Genomic DNA, 20,119 nt, shown 5'->3' on the forward strand with positions numbered 1-20,119 from the left:
AGTCATTCCCCTCAGTTTTTATATACCATTCCCTTTTCCTCTGCCTCTCTGGGGCAGCATCTAGATCACCTCTTCCCCTGAACCTACTATGGGACGTGTCACACAGTAGGTGGATAGTAAGTGGTCATGAAACTCACAGGGAGAAAATAAAAAGCATTGGGTAGGTGTGGGAGGGATGTCACCCCTTCAAGCCAAAGGCTTGAGCACAAAAGGGAAAGTGGGGCAAGCCCCTCCTCCCAAGCGGAACTTGAATGTTACAAATGGACCACATCATAGTGACCGGGTTTGTAGGTCTTCCTACTGACCTGAGTGGAAGGCTCTATAGTGCCCCAAAGTCTCAGCCTGATAACCTGCAGCCTCACAAATTGCCTGAGTTTATTTGGGGGAGCAGAATTCGATTTGCATGTCAGAGGAGCCGCTATCTGGTACCTGATGTAAGACTAATTTTATTAACAAATTATCAACACTGATTTACTGAGAAATACGGTACTGCCGGGAGCTATTTTTAACCTCCTGCCTGAGCCGAGACTCGGGCTCCGCAAACAAATCTTCCTTTGAAGGACACTGCATTTGCAAAAGTGAATTAGGTGAACAAATATCCGTCTATTCATGAAGTTTCTTTATTACGAAATAAATAAATAACTGCCTGAATGCCTTCATTGTCCCTCTGGCAGGTTTCCATGCCGGCTGATGGCAATGGCTTCTGAGGAGCCCTGCGGTGATGGGAGGGGTGCAGAGCGGGTGGGAGGATCCGGGAAATGCTGCCTGGGACATCAAAGGGGGCTCCTGGCCGGCCCAAGTCGCCGCTAGGGATCACATCCCAGTCCAGTTCAGAAGGGAGGACGGAGGAAAGGGAGACTCCGCGGCTTCTGTCTGTGGGTTCTGACTTGAGCCTTTGTACCCTCACCTCTCACCCAGAGTTAATCCTACCTCATTTCTGCGTAGTCGGGAGGATTAAACGAGATACTTAACACCTGTCGAGCAATTGCCTCACAACGGTTACTGTCACAGTCCTTGTTGGGACAGGTAAATGTGAAAAACGGTAAAAACAAAAGTTTATCTGGAGCCGGGCGTTGGTGGTGCACACCTTTAATCCCAGCACTTGGGAGGCAGAGGCAGGCAGATCTCTGTGAGTTCGAGGCCAGCCTTGTCTAAACAGTGAGTTCCAGGACAGCCCCAAAGCTGCAGAGAAACCCTGTCTCAAAAAACCAAAAAAAAAAAAAAGTTTATCTGGCCAGCCTTGTTGGTTGTGGCCGAAGAATGGAACCTAAGACTAGTTCTAGACATACTAGGCAAAGCTGTGTACCCCAGGCAAGCCATGGCCCTCTCTGCTCTTTATATTCCAATTCTACACTACAGTGGTAGAGCACTTGTCCAGCATGACCAAGACCTGAAGTTCCAGTCCCAGAGTGGGAGTTGGAGGTGGTGGATCCCCTGCAGGTGTGGAGGGGCCTCAAGTCTAAACCGCACATTGGGTCACAGGCTAAACATGTGGCTCAATAGTCTCAGGCGCTGGAATATGGCTCCCTCGTATCAAGACCGATACTGAATGTGGTGGTATTTGCCTGTATCCAGCACTTGGAAGCTGGAGGCAGGAACTGAAGGTTATCCTTGGCTACATAACAAGTCTCAGGCCAGCCTGGAATACATGAAATCCTACCTCAAAATCAAAACAAGCATTAACAGAATTGGTCATTCTGTCCTGGTGGTGGTGGTGGTGTGTATGTGGGTTTATATGTATGAGTGAGTGTGTGTGCATGTGTGTGAGTGTGTGTGTGCATGAGGTCAGCATCAACCCTCTCTCAACTTTGCTCTGTCCTTTATCTGTTGAGGCAAGTTCTCTCACTGAATCTGGAGCTCACCAGTTCAGCTAAGCTGACTGCCTAATGAGCTCAGGGACCCTATCCTCTCCCCTGCGCCCCCACCTCCAGGGCTGGAGTGGCAGAGACCTATGGCATGGCCATGCTGGTCTTTTATGAGTGCTGGGGATCCAAACTCACACTTCTCCCTCTGAACCATCTCCCCAGTCCTTCCTTGATGCCACCCACACACACCCAAAACCTGATGCCAGGGACCACAAGAATGGCTTAGCACTTAAGAGTGCTTGCTGCACAGTCATAAGGATGGAGTACAGGCCCAAGTACTCATGTGACAAGCCAGGAATCCTTCACAGGCCTGTCACCGAGCTTTGAAGTAGTGGAGACAGGAGGATTGCTGAGTCTTGCTGGCTTTCAGTGTACACAAGAAAATGCAAGTCTCAAGTTCAGGGAGGGGACCTGGATTCAAAGAATTAAGTGGAAGGGACACCTTGATCGCCCTCCTCTGTTTTTCCAAAGTATGCACAGGCACAGGCACCTGCACACACAAGTGTGTGTGTGAACTCACATAGACATTCACACTCACACAAGTGTGGGTGCACTCCCACAAGTGTGTTTTCACTTGCATAGACATTCCCACTCACAAGTGAGTGTGCACTCCCACAAGTGTGCATGCACTCACACAAGTGTGTTTTCATTTGCATAGACATTCGCACTCACACAAGTGTACGTGCACTCCCACAAGTGTGTTTTCACTTGCATAGACATTCCCACTCACAAGTGAGTGTGCACTCCCACAAGTGTGCATGAACTCACACAAGTGTGTTTTCATTTGCATAGACATTCGCACTCACACAAGTGTACGTGCACTCACACAAGTGTGTTTTCACTTGCATAGACATTCCCACTCACAAGTGAGTGTGCACTCACACAAGTGTGCATGCACTCACACAAGTGTGTTTTCATTTGCATAGACATTCACACTCACACAAGTGTGCATGCACTCACATAGACATTCCCACTCACACAAGTGTGTGTGCACTCACACAGACATTCACATGCAAATGTAAATAAATAAATCTTAAAAGAAAAAGATAAAAGGGGTGTGGTGGACACACAAGGAACAGGGTATTTGGGTTTGAGTGATTTTTGAGGCAGGGCCCTGTAGCTCAGGATGACCTTTGTCTTACTTGGGGTTGCTATTGCTACGATGAAACATCATGACCGAAAGCAAGTTGAGCAGGAAAGTTTATGTTGCCTGTTCTTCCTTATAACAGTTCATCATCAAAGGCAGTTGGGGCAGAAGCTCAGGCAGGGCAGGGACCTGGAGGCAGAAGCTGACGCAGAGGCCACGGAGACGTGCTGTTTACTGACTTGCTCTCGTGGAATACTCAGCCTGTTTTCTTACAGAACCTCGAACCACCACCCAGCATCAATCACTAATTAAGAAAATGCCCTATAACCTGATCTTACTCCGGCATTTTTCTCATCAGAGGACTCTAGCTTGTGTCAAGTTGACATAAAACTAACCAGAAAAAACCTAGAACTCCTTCTAAGTGAACTACCTTGCTTCTACCGCGTAACTGCTAGAATTACAGGTGTGGAGCACCAAACCCAGTTTATGTACTGCTGGGATTTGAACTCAGGACTTCATGCGTGCTAGGCAACACTCTATCAAATGAGCAGTTATATCCCAGTCCTAGAAAGCAGGGTTTTGAATGAAGCCTTTGTTTGCCAAACAAGCTTTCAAACTCCAGACTACTCCACCCTTGAACGGGGTCTGGGTCTCCTGCAGGTGCATCTTGGAGCTGGGGAGAGGAGCAGAAAACTTTTCAAGGGCCATATTGATTCCAAAGAGGCGGCAGGTCTTGAATGAGGCTCAGCCTAGACAGCATGCCCTCAATGGACCTGCTGGAGTGGGCTGTGCTGACCCTCCACAACCTCTAGTCTCAGGAGCTTTAGTGGGATTAGCAGGTATCCTTGCTATGCATGACAGGCTCTGTGTACATCAATTTGAGAGCAGGCTGTAATGGACCTGGACTGTCAACGGCAGCTTGCATATTCATGTAGCAAAGCTTTAAGACTTAGTTACAGCCTCCAGGCCCAATTGCACAGGCCCAATTAGCCTGGAGTCACCTGGACCACCCTCAGGATGTGTGCTGTAATCCTGAGTTGCACACACCCCTCTATATTTACCAGTGAGAGGTAAAGCTTACCACCACCTCCTCCCCTCTGGAGGCCAAGGCATGAACGGTGAGAAGGGTCCTGTATTAAATTCTGACTTGGATACACAAAACAACTGCTGTAACCCCTGTGAATGCACTTGTTGTGGAAGTTCCCCCCACTGGTTCAAGTCTTTAAACTCTTACTCCCCAGTTCCTGGTGCTGCTTAGAAAGTTGTGGAACCTTTAGAAGGCAGGGCCTTGCTAGAAGTAGGTCACTGGAGGTGGGCTGTAGGGTTTTAGAGCCTGATCCACCTCCCTTTCTCTCTCAAGCTCTGGTGGTGCTGCCTTCTCTACCATGATGGACTAGGTCCCCCCCTGGAACTATGAGCACAAACACTGTCTCCCCTACATAGCTTTTTGTTGGTGTTCTTACACCTTTATCACTTCTGTTGCTGTGATAAAACACCCTGAAAATTAAAAAATAAAATAAAACGCAACTTAGAGAAGGTATATTTCGGCTCACAACTCCAGGTTTCAGTCCATCACTGTGGGGAAATCGGGGCAGGAGTCTCAAGCCGTTAGTCACATCACACCCACAGTCAAGAACAGAGAAAAATGGATGCATGCAAATTCATTGCTTGCTTGTTTGCTTACACTCAGCTCAGCCTCTCCTCTCTTAAGAAGACCTCCTGCATGGGGAATGGTGCCACCCACAGTGGGCTGGGTATCCCACATCCATTAATTTAGTTAAATTACGATGATCCCTGTACACAATTCCTCATTGTAACTCTGCCTAAGTGATTCTAGGATGTGTTACTGCTGACTGCCACACTTGTCTTTACCTCACAGGACTACTAAAAGGATTACAGTAATGTCTGGAAATGTTCTTGGTGGCTCCCAATACAAAGACATGTTGAAACTGAAGTCTATTCTTGTCTCACTCCAATGACCTTGGTTTGATTATTTCTGAAATATGTTGGTTCATCAGAGGACAGTATAATGTTTAGTCATCATTTCAACAAGACTGCCTATTGTCTTGTTTCTCAAGAACCTATTCTGTACCTTCTACTGTGTTCTTACACCTCGTTGATCCTCCCAAGCACCCACACAGAGGGACACAAGCCACATCTTACAGAAAAGTGAGGTCAGCTAGTTCAGGCATCTGCTCAAGTCTTGCAGAGGTAGTTTGTAGTAAAACTCACATTGAACCCTAGTTCACAGACCATAATCAGGGCTTACCAAACATAAATTGCTTAGAAAAGTAGCCAAGCACTACTGAACAGAAAGTTACTCTTGTATGAGGGTTTGTGCATCTATGAGCATGTGTGTGTGCAGAAAGCTGGGGACAATCTTGGATGTCATTTTTCAGGGACCACCACCTTGGGTCTCTCACTGGATTGGAACTTGCCACTTAGTCTAGGCTGGCTTGATACTGAGCTCTAGGGATCCACCTGTCTCGGCATCCCAAGAGCTAGGATTACAAATGGCCACCACCACACCTGGCTTTTTCAGATGGACTCTGAGATTCAAACTTAGGACCTCATGCTTGCAAGGTAAGCACATTACTGAGCAAGTAATCTCTCCATCCCCCAAAGTGATTCTTTTTCAAAATAAATGTTTGAGTGTCTGATGCTATGGAACCCTAAGCATTCCCTTTCTGCACTGGTCCTGTATATTGGATGGCATTTTCCAGAAGAAAAAACATTTGGTAAGACAGCTCAGCAAATGTAGGTGCTTGCCATGCAAACCTGCTGGCCTGGAATTTATCCCAGGAACCTTGTAAAAGTGAAAGATGAAGGCCAGCAAGATGGCTCAGGGGGCAAAGGCCCTTGTCACTGATAGCCTGAGTTTGCACATGTCAGACGGAGAGAGCTGATTCCCACAAGTTGTCCTGTGACTGCCATGCACCTGCCATGGGAAGCCCTCTTCACATATACAGACACACATATACATACACAATAAATAGATACAATGCAATAACAAATTGAAGTAAAAGGAAAGAAACAAGTCCACAATATCTTCTGAACGCCACATGTGTGCCTGACATATACAGCCACACATAACAGCAATAAATTAAATGTTGAAGACTTTGGCAGAGAGATTAGATGACAAGTATCAAATGGCCAGTAGTTGGGAGGAGGAGGAAGGAGGAGGGAAGAAGGAGTAGAGAGGGAGGGAAGGGAGGTGGAGGGAGAGGACTGGGTGGCAAGAAGTGGATCTTCTGAGATCAGGTATACCCAGGTTTCAGTCTCTGGGAGTTCCTTAGTTGTGTGACCTTGGGCATATCACGAGACCTCTCCTCTGTCTGAGCCTTGAAGTTGTTTCACTTGCTGAGTCTCATCTTACTCTGCTGTTGAGATTAAGTTAGTTAACATAGATAAAAGGATTATCTCAATAAAATCCAAAAGGTTAAAACTGCTTTTTCCTCCGGGCTCCTCTCTACCTCCTGACCTGGTTGCTTTCAAAGGGCCAAGCTATTCTGGGACATTCCACTGCTGGAGACACATCAGAAGTCCTGATGTCCCAGAACCCTGGTGTCTGATGGCCTCCAGCTGCCAGGCATCAGGGTAGGTCCTCCTGCTCAGCTTTAGGACCGGTGTGGTATGAGGGAATGCATCATTTACCAGCCCTGGACATGGGGACTGCAGGACAAGAAGAGAGGGAGAGAAGGAGCTGTTCTCCAGCCCCCAGACCTGGGAACCTGGGCCAGTCATCAAGGAGCTAGGTAGAAGCTGACTGGGCTTGCCTGCTTCACATCCATGACTCTAGCCTTGCAAGCATCACCTCCACCTGGAAAAAGGGACTCATTTTGCCAAGCCCAACAAGGTGCCCCTTAGACAAGCAGAAGACACTAGGAAGCAGAGCTCCAGCAGGAGAGGTGGCTCAGGCAGATACAGTACACCTGGACCTGAGTTTAATCCTTAGAACCCATGTTTAAAAAAAGACAAGTACTGGCCGGGTGTTGATGGCACACGCCTTTAATCCCAGCACTCAGGAGGCAGAGGCAGGCAGATCTCTGTGATTCGAGGCCAGCCTGGTCTACCGAGTGAGTTCCAGGACAGCCTTCAAAACAATACAGAGAAACCCTGTCTCGAAAAACCAAAAAAAAAAAAAAAAAAAAAAAAAAAAAGACAAGTACTGCAGCGCATGCTAATTACTGGGACACATGTGGCATGCACATACACACATATGCACGTTCATGCAGAAAAGAAACACAGCTCTAGCTGGGTGTGGTCGTACATCCTGTAACCCCAGCAATAAGGAGAGGGAGGAGGTTAATGTAGGGCAGTCTGGGATAAACAGAGTCCTTGTCTCACGAGTGGAATAAAGGCAAAACAAAGCCTATGGGTAGGCAGAGGCAGGCATCCCCAGAGCAAGCTGAGCAGCTAAAGTGGAACTGGCAAGCTCAACAAGAGATCCTGCCTCAATCAACAAAGTGGGAGAGTAACTGGTACCCACATGCAAATCTCTGCGACCCCAGTGCTGGAGAGGCAGAGATGAATCCCTAGAGCTCACTCACCAGTTAGCCTAGTCCAGCTGGTAAGCTCCAAACTCAGTGAAAGACCTTGCTTTTAAGAAATGAGGTTGAGCTGGGTGATGGTGACACACACCCTTAATCCCAGCACTCTGGAGGCAGAGGCAGGCGGATCTCTGTGAGTTCAAGGCCAGCCTGGTCTACAGAGCGAGTTCCAGGACAGTCTCCAAAACAATACAAAGAAACCCTGTCTCGAAAAACAAAAATGATGATAATAATAATAAGGTTGAGAGCTGGGGTAATGGCTCAGTGGATGTGAGCAACATAGACCTGAGTCAGCATCCCCAGAGCCCATGTGGTACACGCACCTGTTATCCCAGTGCTTTGGCAGTGAGCTGGGAGGCAGAGACAGGGCAAACCCTGGGAGATGATGGGCCAGCCAGCCTGGTGAACCGCGCCATGAACAGCAAGAGACCCGGTCTCAAACTAGGTAGAAGATAAGGACCGGCACCCAAAGTTGTCCTCTCCAAATGTGCACCCTGGCACACGCATGGGCCTAAACACATACACGCCACAGCACACTCTTAAAAAAAATAATACGGAGAGTGATTGGGGACACCACTGGACAAGTACATCTACCTACATGCATGTGCACTCTCTCTCTCTCTCTCTCTCTCTCTCTCTCTCTCTCTCTCTCTCTCTCTCTCTCTCTCTCTCTCTCACACACACACACACACACACACACACACACGTGTACATGCACAAAAATTTATAAAGCAGAGTTACTATAGCTACTCCTTGGAGGGAAGAGGGTGGGCAAAGAGCAGCTAAGTTGTGGGCAAATCCACGTTGATATGTGCTGGAAAGTTCTAGAAGAATGCAAACCACTGTGCTATTACTGAAATTATCTCTGGGGGAGAAATCAAAGAAAAGGAAGAGGAATTTTTTTATTTTCCGTTTATATTTATCCATATGGTTTACATCTTTTTAAAAGTGTGTATTATGCCAGCGGTTTTCAAAAGATGTTTTCCATTTGGAGAAAATGAAAGCATCCTGACAGCAAAAGCACTGAGTGAGGGACCCACTAGAAATGCAGCAATCTTCCCAGAAGCCAGAACACAGGAGGTGGTCCTGTAAGGAAGCGTAACAGCACAGGGGGTTCAGTTTGACAGTGGCCATACTTTCATTTGAACTGGAAAGTTCCAGCGATTCCTAGAGGCACAGCTCAGGCCTCATAGGCACTTATAATGTTTCTTTGTATAAAGCATTTACCCAACCTTCCCAACAAGGCTTGAGGTAGACAAGGCCCCAAATTCTCAGAATACTGACTCAGCCCCACTTTGATCCCACTGGGGAATCACACTCCAGAATCAAACACACCTGTCATCCCAGGACACAGAGGGCTGAGGCAGGGTGGTCCTGAGTCTCATGACAGCCCAGACTACAGAGCAAGACTCTGACCCCAAAATTAAATCATAAGCTGTGTGTGGTGGTGCACACCTGTAATGATGGCGCTTGGGGGATTCATGAGTTCAAAATCATCCTTCTCTATAAAGCAAGTTCCAGTCCAGCCTGGGCCATATGAGACCCTGTCTCTAAATAAGTAAATAAGTACATTTAATTTAATAAAAATAAGGGCATAAGGATAGAGCCCACTTAGCTTTTCAGGTTTTTGTTGTTGTTGTTGTTTGGTTTGGGGCATTTGTTTTTGTTTTTGCCTACCATGAATGAAGCCCTAGCTTATATTCTTAGCACTTCATAAATTGTCCATAGTAGCACATATGTATAATCCCAGAACTTGGGAGGTAGAGGCGGGAGAATCAAGAATTCAAGGTCACTACAGTCTACACGGTAAAATCAAGGCCAGTCTGTCCTACATATAGCTCTGTCTTAAATTAAATAAACAGATAAATAAATAAACAAATAAATATGAAAATTTACACACCCACAGAGAAATCCTTATAAGATTCAGCTCCTTTGGATCCTGCTGAATGCTTTCATCCATTCAGATAGCTGCCACTCACCCACTCACACCCCATCTATACATGAATACACTCATCCATCCATCCATCTATCCATCTGTACACCCATTCACCCACCCATCCATCTATCCTTCTACCCATCCACTCGCCTATCTGCCCACCCATCCACTCACCCACTGTCCATCCATCTATCTACTCAACAAGTGTTTATGGAGTTCTCACTGGTGCCAGGCACCACTGTAAGTTTGAGGGACAGAGGTCATTCCATTTCTAGGAACACAGGGTCTTACCTTGTGAAGCTTATAGTCCACAAAGAACTCAGACAATTCAACAAGTAATCATGGCACTGTGATAAGTATTATGGCAGCAAAGTTCAGAGTTCTCTGGGCCCAAGGGTAAGGTAGAGAGAATCACTGGGCAGCGATCAGGTGGCAGAAGCTGGAAATGTTATACAAGCTAAGTCTTCATGAAATGGGCGGTAGCCCAGAGAAAAGAGTCCCAGGTAGAGGAAGCAGGATACCTGCTATTGTGGAACAGCATAAGGGGGGAGAGTCCAAAACACAAACAGATTGCTGTGGAATAACCCTTGTGTACACTGTGAAGATGTTTTGCTCTCGTTGGTTTAACAAAGAGCCAACTGACCAATGGCTATGCAGAAGGAGGTTAGGCAGGAGAGCCAGACTCTTAAGAATGCTGGGAAGAAGGAGGATGGAGTTTCAGGAAGATGCAGAGGAGGCAGGAAATAAACATCAGTTCTGAAAAAAAAAAGTACTTCCATGTGGTAAAGCGTAGATGAGAAATGTGGTTTCATTTAAGTTGAAAGAGCTAGTTAGTAACAAACCTAAGCTATTGGCTGAGCATTTATAACTAATAAAAGGTCTCCGTGTCAGGTACTGGGGAGCCAGTGGTCCTGATAAGCCCTGCCCACAACTTCTTACAATGATTAGGAGTAAGTCAGCTCCTACTACCTGGACCCCATGAGGTTCTTGACCGTCACTCACCTTACACAGTGAATTTGTAGAAGCACACCCTCACTGTGCCTTGCTTTCTTGGGTGTGTGTTTGTGTGTGATCATGCATGTGCCCATGCATATGTGTACATGTGCTTGGGGAGCCCTGAGGTCAATCTTCAGTGGTGTCCTTCTTTAGGAGCTGTTCACCTCTTTTGTTTTTTGAAACAGGCACTCTCCCTGGGCTGGTACTTGCCAAGTAAACTGAGCAGGATCTCCACAAACCCCACGAATATGCCTATCCCTGCTGGGATTACAAGTACACACCAATGCACCCAGCTTTTTTTTAACATGGGTTTGGGGAAGTGAACTCAGGTCCTCAAGCCTGCATAGGAAACACTTTACCAAGTGAGCAAGCTCCTTATTCACATTCCCCATAGGATTCAGGCTCTGACATCATGTGAACTTTGGTAACAACCCTTGCTCTGTCCTCTCTGTGCCTTGGTGTTCTCAGCTGTGAAGTGGGACTGATGTCAGTATGCCTAGTGGGGCTTTGAGGCCACAGCCGCACCCAGTCATAATTCTTAACATACTATATGGGGTGAGTGACAGGTTGTGCTGTTCAAGGTCTTAGCGCTAGACACCAGGCACATGTGGTCTAGTGACATTCTTCAAAACTGGTATGGTAATATTTGCTCTGAAATCTGCTACACAGACTGTTCAATTAAGTGCCGTCGTGGGCTTCCAGCTTTTGGGAAATGTTCTCCCTCCTTTACGGAAATCCAAACCCAGGAGGCCCAAGCATGACTGGGTAGTAGTAACTCTCAACTGCTAGATATGTTCTCCAGTACTCAGAGAGGCTCCAGGAGTGACCCTCCCTGCTTAGACCTGCATGATTCTATGAGTCACCCCCAACCACAACTGCAAAGTCTCCAAAAATCAGGGGCGAGAGGGAGGTGTTGGAACTCTGGTTATTACCGTTTCATTTTGGGACAACACCTCACTGTGTGTGATGGTTAGTATGAACTGATGAGGATAGGATCTAGAGGCACCTGGGAAATGGGCTTCTGAAAATGCCTCTCAGGGTTAGCTAGTGGGAAAAGACCCATCTTAATTTTATGGAGTCATCCTCTGGGTGGAGGATCCTGAACTGTACAAAATGGAAATAAGGAAGCAGGCAGTGGTGAGTGCGTACCCATTGCTCTCTGCTTCCTGACTGTCTTAGCTAGGGTTCCTTTGTTGTGAAGAGACTCCATGACTGCAGCAACTCTTATAAAGAAAATATTTAACTGGGGTGGCTCACTTACAGTTTCAGAGGTTCACTATGTTACCACCATGGTGGGGATCATGGCGGCACGCAGGCAGACAGGGTGCTGGAAACATAGCTGAGTCCACATCTCGCAGGCAACAGGAAGTCAGCTTATTGTCACACACTGAGGGAAGCTTGAGCAAAAGAGAGCTCAAAGCTGGCTCCCACGGTGACACACTTCCTCCAGCAAGGTCACACCGCCTAGCTGTGCCCTTCCCTTTGGGGGTCATTTTCTTTCAAACCACCACAGTGACTATGGATGTAATGTGAGCAATTGCTTCAAGTTAATGTTGCCTTAACTCCTCTGCTATCGTTGTTCCCTAAACTATGAGCTAAACTGAACCTTTCTCCTTTGAGTGGATTTTTGTCAGAATATCTCATCACAGCAACAGGGAAAGAAACTAAGACAGTGTTTTACCCAGCTGACCTCTAATTCATGATCCTCCTGCCCACATGCCCATTATCCCAGCAGGAGGCCTACTGAGGCAGGGGGATCTCAAGTTTGAGGACAGTCTGGGCTATTTAAAAAAAAACCCTGAACAAAATACAATGACATGTGTTTGTGAAAATGTCATAACGAGACATATTACTTTGTATGATAAATAAGTTAATGAAATCAATTATTCGTTGAATGAAAAGAGAGACAAACAAATTAAGAATTACTAATATTAATATCTAAAACAGGACCAGAGCTCTGCCTGCCAAGAATTAAAGGGCACAGGCTTATCTGTGACTCATAGAGAACACACTTTCATGCCTAACACTGAGAAAATATCAAATTAACCCTCTTTTATTTTTGTGCCAATGAAAAGGAGACCTGCTTCCAAAACTGGTTAGCCAGCTAGGCTATAGCTACTGACTTGAATATGAGTTCTCCAGATGAATATAAACACAAAAGCTGGAAAATTCTTAAAGTATAGACTGAGGAAGGCATACATAAATTATTCATATATCAAATATATATGTTGATACTAGAGTCCCCCCCCCAAAAAGTTTAACCAATGTGAATGCATGATCAGGGCACTTAAAGGGACAAGCCCCTGAAATATGGCCTCTGCAGTGTTGTCATCAATAGGTGCGGGTCAGGGGTGGGGGGATCTGGGTTTTTGTCTTGGAATCTGAAAAGAGTTAGCTGCTCAAAGACAGGAGAGAAATGCAGCAGAAGGCTCAGCCTCCACCCAAGTCTTCCAGACAGGTGCATCTCTCCTGAACTCGGGCAATCCTGAAGATGAGCACTCCCACAGACAAGGAGCCTTCCTGCCAGGCAGACACAGCCAGCGCCCACTTCAGCTAAGCTCTGGCACCTGCAGGACACTCCCTCCTCACTCCCACCAAGGGAGAAAAGGAGAGCTGTTGTGATAGGTTGTTGGTGGAGACGCGCTGTTCCCAACAAAGCGTCTGGAATTAGTGGTCTAAGCCCCCGCTTGGCCATCAGCAAGGCCCCAAGGCCAGAATGCTTGGCCCAATCCAGAGGTTTGATGCTTGGAGGAGTCTGGATCTGGAGGTGCCTGAAGGAGGAAGCCTGGGTAAGAATGCACACGTGAGTCTTCTTGTCTGACCTGCCTATATCAGAGGCATGGGAATGGGAGGTAGACATTCCTTCTCTGTACACACAGGACAGTAGCCTGGAGGCCTACGTTCAAATTCCAACTACATTTATTTATGTGTATATGTGATGTGCACATATACTCTCACACTTGGACATGTGGGTACATGTGTGCACCTGTACATTGTGTGTCAGGACAGAGATGAGCCCCAAATGTCATTCCTCGGGTTTTTGATAAGGCCTCTCACTGGCCTAGACCTCATCACATAGGCATGGGCTAACTGGCCAGTGAGTCCCAGGAATCCTCTCCTGGCACTGGGATTGAAGGGGTGCTGCACCATGCATGAGCTTATTTTACACAGGTTCTGGGAGTTGAATGCAGATCCCCTTGTTTGCACTGCAAGCAATTTGCCAAATGAGCTATCTCCTCAGCTCCCAGATGCAACTCTTAAAAGTTTGGGGGCTTGGGGCAGGCCATGAATTTCTCCAAGCCCAATTTCTCCAGCTTTTAAACAGACAAAAATAGTCCCCTGGGTGTTTGTTGGCCATGAGTATATGATACTCCTAGCCCAGGAATACAACTAGGAAAGAAACCAGGGAAGTTCTTAATAAACAGCAAGGATGAGTGCCTGGGGCGAAGGGCTTCTTGTATCCTATAAACACCCCAAATCTGATGGCTTCATAACGGTGGCTAGAGTGGAGACCTGGTCTCCCATCCAAGCCTGTCCCCTTGGCAGAGAGTTCCCACAAGCATGGCCCTTAGCTGGCCTGAGGAGCCAGCCAGGGACCTGGGAGTGGCAGACACGGGGACTGCTGGCCAGCTTCTGCTAACTGAACCTCTCAAAGCTCCCTCATCAATCCATCATGCTCTTAGCAGTTGACACCTCTGGCACAGACTCCTGGCAGCCCCAGTATTAGAATTACAAGAAGCTCGTTTTCGAAGGCGAAGACAGGAATCTCAGCTTCAAATTTGTCTAAGTGTTGTGAATAGTGGGACCCAGGCAAGGCATCTCCCCTGCCCTTCTGACAAAGGGGAAGGGGCGGGGGTTTTGTTAGAAGTACAAATTGCTTCTTAATGCAGAGACTAAAGCTGGGTTGGGGCACCTCCTTAGCAATTCCTCCCAGCTCTCAGGAAAGCCACCGCTGCATGTCAATTTTAATTTTTGAAATTTAAACCGAGGGCTTTGTGTCTAAGCTCCATCTCATCAGAGGAAGGGGAGGAATAAGTCAAAAAGGATTAGGGGCCCGATGGGGATTGCAGATCCATAGCAATTAGACTTCATTTGGGTTGCAGACATTGGGTTTTAATCGCATTTCAGGATGATACAATCAACAAGGCATCCGAAAGTGATACCCGTCGTGTAACCATAGACTGTTCCTGGGTGTAGGTGGGCTCAGCCAGGTTTGGGATCCACCGTCAGAGGGGGTAGCATGGCATGTGGTAGGAAATTAGGGTTCTGTTTGTGTATGGAACTGGGAAATGATAGCTTGACAGTATTTCTTTTTCTCTAGCTCTCTTTGTGCACTTTATTCTTGGACTCAATGCAGGCATAATCATTGCTTATATTCAAACGAATGACTAGAAAACATTATTCAAATAAAATGAGAGCACAGAGAAATGGTGGCAACCACAGGATTCAAGGCAGGGGGTATAATCGTCTTGTAAAAGGGATTGGCAGCTTTCATCACCTCCCAAACAATGCCATTTGAGGGTAGACTGCAACCAAGAATGTTTCACACACCACATTGGCATGAATGCTTGCCACTTGCAACATGAATTGAATGAGAACAATTATACCTACACTATCAATTTTCAAGTGTCCAGCTTTACCTAGATACACACACTCCAGGATGACCTCTGTGTAGATATGCACACACACACATACACACACACTTTTGGGGTATGTGTGCCACAGTGAAGATGAGGAGATCAGAGGACAGCCTGTGAGAGATGGTTCTTTCCTTACACCATGTGGTCTTTGGGCATTAAACACAGGTCCTTAGGCTTGTATCATAGTCCCACAAACACATTTCCTTCCAATCAAATGGGTTCAGTACAGCCAGGCAATGTGCTGGCACATGCCTATCATCCAGCACTCAGGAAGCTGAGACAGGAGAATGGCTAGTTCCAGACCACCCTGAGCTACACAGTGAGAATCTGTCTCAATTTTTTTCACTTAATCTAAAGCCAAAACATTAAAAGAGCTCAGTAAGTGACAGTGGGCAGCTACTGGCTCTTTTAGACGTAACTTACTGTCTATTGTAACTGGGTGTCCATAAAAACAAAAAATAAAACAGGAAGGAAGAAAAAAGAACCCAACTGCCCAAATTGTGGAATGTTTTCCTGACTTAGGTGCACAGCATTCGGACAGGAAGGGACAGGAAGAGAGACAGAGCTAAGGGGTTCCCAGCTGTTGTGTCACTTCTTTCAGGGAAGGAATGACCCCCAAAAGCATCTATCCCTCCTGGAGGGGATGTCACCTCCCTCTCAACAATGTTCCCGCTGAAGTTAGACATGATTCACAGAACTACCTCAGTTTACTGACTCCTCAGAGGGCAAGGGCCTAGCTGCAGTGAGAACAGACACATTCCCCCACCCCCCAGTGAGTTGTTGGTCTTTGGGGAGTGAGAACTTCCAGCCGAGGGGGTATGCTTCTTTCTGTTCTTCTGTTTTTGAGCCTCCAAACTCACAGGGTCCCCACTGGCAAGTGTCTCATAATTGCCTCACAATTCACAGGGACCCTCCTCTGTGATCTCCTCCACCAGGTCCAGGGAGATCTAGTTGCACAAACTGTACACTATCACCTCTCTCCTGCCTCCCTCTAACTCACCTCTCATCCTTCCGCCCCCCTCAACTCAGGTCTGCAGTGCAAAGGGTGGGTGGGATGCTGCTCTGCCCCCCCCCCACACCTTTCAGCCAACCTCGGGTTGTAGGGGCAGTGCTCTGGCTGGAGATAGGGCATTGGCTAGGTTGTAAGGCCAGGGCGATTTCTGGAGTCCAGGTAAAGGAGCTGTATTAACAAAAAGAACAGGAGCCGGTGCTCTAAAAACATAATTTAATGCATGGCGGAGGAAGTCAGAGGAGAGTATGTGTGACAAGGTGAATATTCTGTTTGTTGGAATTCAGCTAAGGGTGGGGTTTTGGCTGATGGACAGGAAAATCTGCACAGGCATTTCGGGTCACAAAAAGGGAGGTCCCAGGGAGTGGCGTTCGCCTGGGTCTTATCTTCCTGGTGAGGCCTGCAGCCCTTGACCTGGGCACACTGGAAGGGAGAAGTGAGCTGGGGAAACTCAGGTTCCCTAGGGCTGCCTGTCCAGTCCAATCAGCTTTCCCAAGTCTGGGCTGCCCCACAACCACCACCCTCCCCTCCCTGCCGGAGCTGGGATTCTCACCCAACTCCCCACTCAAGCGTTCCCTCTCCCTCCCCGGGATGGGCACTGGGACCAGGGACACAGCCTCCCCACAGCATGGCGAATCAGACACACTGAGGCCTGAAGCAGGACAAGTAGGACAGCAGGGATGTGTCTTTTCCAACGGAGATGTCAGGAAGTGTCATGAAGTCGCAGAGTGACATTCACCAAAGAATGGCGGTGAGAACCCTGTGGGGATGGGGCGCCTGAAGCCTCCCCACCTCGCGCCCTCGCTCTCTGCGCCCCTAATCTGGGTACAGGAGAAAGCCCGAGAACGTGCTGTACTTGTTGTTATTGCCCCCATGAGCCTTCCCGCCGTCCAACTTCACATAGACTTCATCGCCTGAATCCAGGTGCAGTACCACGCTGTTGCTGGCATAGTCGTAATTCTGGTCCGCATCCTGGGCTATGGCGCTGGCGCGCACCTGCGGGGCGAACCAGAGGAGTGGGTGGACCCTTGCACCTCTTCCAGAGTAAATGCCTGGCCTCCCTTGCCCATCCCCTTGCAGACTCTCTGTCTGCTACTTCGGTGTCAACACTCCCTCCCCAGAGGGCTTGGGGACACTGGCCCAGTGAGTAAAGGAGGCCCCAGGAGTTAAAGCCATGATGAAGAAAGCTAGAGAGAAAGGGGTTGACCCGCGTACAATCACAGAGGAAAAGAAAACTGCATTGTTCTAGGAGCGTGGCCACCTCAGACCAGGACTCAAGCTATTGGGACTTAGAACCTAGTTTAGGTGTCAGGGTCACTGTGTACCCGGGGTCCAGCTTGGGCCTTTGGGCAAGCATAGATGACTGCGCAGGGGAGCGTGATGCTGTGCTCCAGAGACTGCTCCATCCCAGAGTTGCTGGGGACTCTGGAAGGTGGCCGGAAAAAAGGATAATTCCCCGGCAATCCCCGTCTGCGGAGTCTGTTGGGCCCGATAAAGTAGGGAGGGGTATGTGGGAGACAGTCACTGACCTGCCCGTTTTTGCAGAGATCCGCCCACATGCTGGTTCCGTCGCCGCCACGCATGAGAATGTGGTAAGTGAAAAAGTAAATGCCCCGCACCTGGCAGCTGAACTTCCCGGTGGTGGGGTCGTAGTGATTGCCAAGATTGGTGACCACGTCGTCGAACTTGAGCACCTCATAGCCTTCATGGGGGCTCTTGAGTCCCACGTAGAAGGCGATCTTGGGACCGCTGAAGGCGGCGCTCAGCGCACTGGTCACTTCGCCCTCCGTGTCGCCACCGCCCCCGGCTCCGCCACCCACCATTCCAACGCCACCGGCCGCGCTGGTTGTCAACTGCAGTCCGGGTAGCCCTGGCCTCCCCGAGTCTCCCTTCTCCCCCGGGGGACCCCTGGGCCCAGGCGGCCCTGGCTCTCCAGGGGGACCCCGAGGCCCCGGCTTGCCTGGTCGCCCTGGATCACCCTTTGGTCCCTGGATAAAGGGAGGCGGGGGGTTGGCGCTGAGGTCCTGCATAACTTCCAGGGCAGCAGTGCTGGGTCCCGGTGGTGGAGCCTTGGCGCCCGCGGGTCCCCCTGCGGGAGCGACGCTGTACGGGTCACAGATCATGCGGCAGGTGCCCAACATCTCGTAGTGAGCCGCGCCGGGGGGAGCCGCCTGCAGTAGCAGGGGCACCGCGATCAGCAGCCCCAGTGCCATGGCCAGGAGCACGCCGACGGCCGCCAAGCAGGCGCGCCGCCGCCGCTGCCACAGCCGGGAGGCGACCGCCACCAGCTCCTCCTTGCCGCCCGGGGAGGTAATGGTGGAGCGGCGCGGGTGACCCCGCTCTATGCGCTCAGACGCCAACTCCGCAGGTCCCCGCCGCGTCCCCGACGTGGAGACCCCTGTCCTGGCTACACAACTGTTTCAACGGGAGGTATCCGGACGTGGGATCCGGTGGCCACCACGCTGGAACTGATCTGGAGAGTCGAAGAGTCCGACGCGCATGGCGAGGGGCGCACAGGACGAGCCCGGCGCCCCAGCGGGTACCAGGTGTCGGCAGCTGGGAATGCTGGGTCCGGTGAGGCGTCCGGTGTTGGCTCAAAGGCGATGGCTCCTGCTCTGCTGGGATTGGCGGGTCTTGGCAGGGTTCAACCGGACTCTGGAACGGCTCTGCCGCAAGCTCTGCTCTGCTCTCTCCGGCTGCTCGCTGGCTCCCGGGTGGAGGGGGGACCCAGCTACCCTGACGTAAGGAGATCAGGACGGAGAGCGGCGGAGGCGGCTAGGCAGCGGCGTGCGCTGCCATCACTCGGGAGACGGCGCCCTCCTGTCATCAGCTCCCATCCCGCAGCGTCCTCCGGAGATATGCCTGCTGGCGGCGCCCAGGAGCCACAAGTGGGAGCCGCGGGCCGCAGCCCCCCGCTGGGGCTCCACAGATAACCCATCCTTGCCCAACGCACCTCCCACAGACCACCATGCACTGGCACCCACGCACGCAGTCAGTGGGTGCACACAGTAGTACCTCCCACACATGGCTACGTTGGTGTTCACAATCATAGTGCCTGCAAGGTCCTGATGGGGTCACCAAATCCATCCTCTGTCTATACTGGTCCCAAGGCCAGGACAGCCTCAGCCTCCAGCTCTGTGGGAAGGACCCTCTAGAAGCCTAGGGAGTGACCAGATTTTAATCAGTCTTACTTCTGGGTCATCTTTCCTAAAACTAGGACTTCAAATTGTGAAATACGCCTCTCCAGCGAACCCCCTCTAACTTTTGGAAGGACTCTTAAAAAAATAAAAAATCATATATATATATATATATATATATATATATATATATATATATATGGAAGTCAGAAGAACTCCAGAAAGCCAACACGCCCAGTGCAGAATTTGTTTGGTGCAGACACTTTCCTCCACAGGTCAATGGCTAGTGCTGTCTCCCTAAGAAAACCCACTTGAAAACAGAAGTACTCACACTTGTATTTTGCAGTCTTTTGTTTTCCCACTTTCTTTTTCAAAACTTAGCTGTTTTGCTGGGTGTAGGGGATTCAGAATGTAGCTAACTACAGAATGTAGCTAACTTTCAGGCAAAGGAATAAGGGGCACACCTTGATTTTGTTTGGAAGGGAAGAGGTCAATTGGTCTTACAGGTCTAGTTAGCCCTTCAAAGTGAAATTCGAGCATGTTCGGTAACTGATGATGGACAAGTTTAAAAATAAAAAAGAGGAACTAAGTGGGAACAGAGAACAAAAATAATAATCGAAGTGTGGCCTTGGGGGAGACAGGCTATTGGTAGTGGTGTTAAAACTGGGTTTCTTAATGTCAGACCTCTCCTCCTCCTCTCCCTCCCTCTCCTCTTCCCCTTCCTCCTCCTCTTTCCTCCTCCTCCCCCTCCTCCTCTCCCCCTCTCCTCTTCCCCTTTTCCTCCTCTTCCTCCCTCTCCTCTTCCCCTTCCTCCTCCTCTTCCTCCCTCTCCTCTTCCCCTTCCTCCTCTTCCTCCCTCTCCTCTTCCCCTTTTCCTCCTCTTCCTCCCTCTCCTCTTC

General features: G+C 49.1%; 1 protein-coding gene across 1 annotated transcript; it reads right to left on the reverse strand.

Annotated features, from left to right (window-relative positions):
* Positions 1-16,285: 16,285 nt before the first annotated feature.
* C1ql2 (complement C1q like 2) lies at positions 16,286-18,452 on the reverse strand. The gene is made up of 2 exons (XM_005070303.2): positions 17,613-18,452; positions 16,286-17,079 (listed from the first exon to the last, which is right to left on the reverse strand). The coding sequence occupies exons 1-2, from the start codon at positions 18,294-18,296 to the stop codon at positions 16,900-16,902; spliced, it is 864 nt and encodes a 287-aa protein (XP_005070360.1). The 5' UTR covers positions 18,297-18,452; the 3' UTR covers positions 16,286-16,899.
* Positions 18,453-20,119: the final 1,667 nt, after the last annotated feature.

The sequence above is a fragment of the Mesocricetus auratus genome, unplaced genomic scaffold, assembly GCF_017639785.1.
Source record: "Mesocricetus auratus isolate SY011 unplaced genomic scaffold, BCM_Maur_2.0 Super-Scaffold_100676, whole genome shotgun sequence".
NCBI lineage: Eukaryota > Metazoa > Chordata > Mammalia > Rodentia > Cricetidae > Mesocricetus > Mesocricetus auratus.